Source organism: Otolemur garnettii, unplaced genomic scaffold, assembly GCF_000181295.1.
Source record: "Otolemur garnettii isolate 467f Iridium unplaced genomic scaffold, OtoGar3 scaffold00022, whole genome shotgun sequence".
In the NCBI taxonomy this organism is placed as follows: Eukaryota; Metazoa; Chordata; class Mammalia; order Primates; family Galagidae; genus Otolemur; species Otolemur garnettii.
In genome coordinates this window covers 2,604,044-2,605,601 of record NW_003852417.1, presented here as the reverse complement: position 1 = coordinate 2,605,601, position 1,558 = coordinate 2,604,044, and the positions used below count along the sequence as shown (strand labels likewise).

At 42.4% G+C, this 1,558-nt stretch overlaps 1 protein-coding gene across 1 annotated transcript in view; it reads right to left on the bottom strand.

Moving 5' to 3' along the window:
• Positions 1–1,558, bottom strand: part of GRHL1 (grainyhead like transcription factor 1) — a 53,810-nt gene that overhangs the window by 42,768 nt on the left and 9,484 nt on the right. The window contains exons 4-5 of the mRNA XM_003787385.2: positions 1,184–1,558; positions 11–87 (exon numbers count right to left, since the gene is read on the bottom strand). The exon at positions 1,184–1,558 is cut by the window's right edge and continues 15 nt beyond it. Of these exons, the coding sequence (XP_003787433.1) occupies positions 11–87; positions 1,184–1,558 (452 nt within the window). The remainder of the gene's footprint in view (positions 1–10; positions 88–1,183) is intronic.

Sequence of the window (1,558 nt, the reverse complement as noted above, 5' to 3'; positions counted from 1 at the left end):
CAACTATTACCCAGAAACACTGTCAAAAACATAGTCCTCTGAATTCATCCCAGGCATCCGCAGACTGAGATCCGAGGAGAAGAAAACCTGAAATATCAACGCACCACAACTGTTTAACTAGTTATCATGGTTACTGAAGACCAAAGCATGGTACCACATAAAAGGTGGCTGATAGCAGCCCACCAGCCATTCGATATTCATTTTCAAATAAAAATTATAAATCTGGGTGGCGCCTGTGGCACAAAGGAGTAGGGCACCGGCCCCATATGCCAGAGGGGGTGGGTTCAAACCCAGCCCCGGCCAAAAAAAAATTGTAAATCTACAAAAATTTTATAAAATTAATAAAGAAAATTAAAAGAAGAAATGTCCACTTGTATGTACCATTCAAATAAATCAGGACAACCTATGCAGATGCTCCCACCAAGGGCCTGGGACTCACTTCACATCTTTTCCATCTTTCTCATATATCCTAATTCTGTTCAAACTCCAGCATGTATAACCAAAATTTCACAATCTTTAGGAGTCAACCTATCATTGTACCAAGTTAAGATAAGTATCAAATTCACACCATGGCTGGGTGGATTTTACTCCTGAGCAGAGATAAATGCTCTTTCTCCCCACTGAGACATTAAGCCTGGTTTCAAACACTTTCACGGTCCCTTTTATCCGAGGGAGGTACTCTTCTTCGTAAAACCTTTACAACTATTTGGAATTAACTTGTAAATTTCACACACTACATTTGGGATCTACCTATCTCACTGGCTATATGACCAACCAAACACTTCTAAGACACAATAAATCATTTATATTAAGACCAGTTGCAGGAAAGCTTGTTTTGGTCTAGGTCACGACAAACACTGCAAGCAGATCATGCGAATCCCATCTGTGGTCAATGAAAGATTGTGTATGGGGCTCTCTTTCTCTTTTTTAGCAAATCACTTAGCTGAAATCATAATTGTTAACTTAGCTACTGGTAAGATTAGCCATGTGCCCTTCATAATAATTTCTAGTCTCATAGGTTTAGTTTACAAATTATACCTATGGGCTTTTTTTAAAAAAAAAAATCTTTTTATTCCTAATCCGTTCATTTCAGGCTGAGTTTCAAGCTTACATAACAAGGAAAAGGTGGAACCCAATACTTATCCAAACACACAGCCATCTCAGAAGATATTTGTTTCCGTACCTCCTGAACGCCCTCCTTGAAGGTCTCTGAGAAAGTGGAGTCTGGAGTCCGCCGTTGAGCATTTGGGGGTTGAGCACCAGAGCTGAACTGGTCAGGATTGAGGTTACGGTCGAAAACTACCACCCGCTCGGTGGGCTCGGGGTGGTATACCGAGGGGGGGATTCCCACTGCAAAGCCATGTGGCTGGGTTTCGGTCTTGATGGAGTGGGTAGGCATTGTTGCTATGGAGACCGTGACTGTCGTATCAGGAGCTGTGAGGTGGCCTCGCTTATCAATGCCCAGCTGATTGCCATGGGGAAGGACAATGTTAAATGGCACATTTTTCAGTACTTGCACTCTGTTTTCTCCAGTAGAAATGAGGGGCTGCTCTGCCAC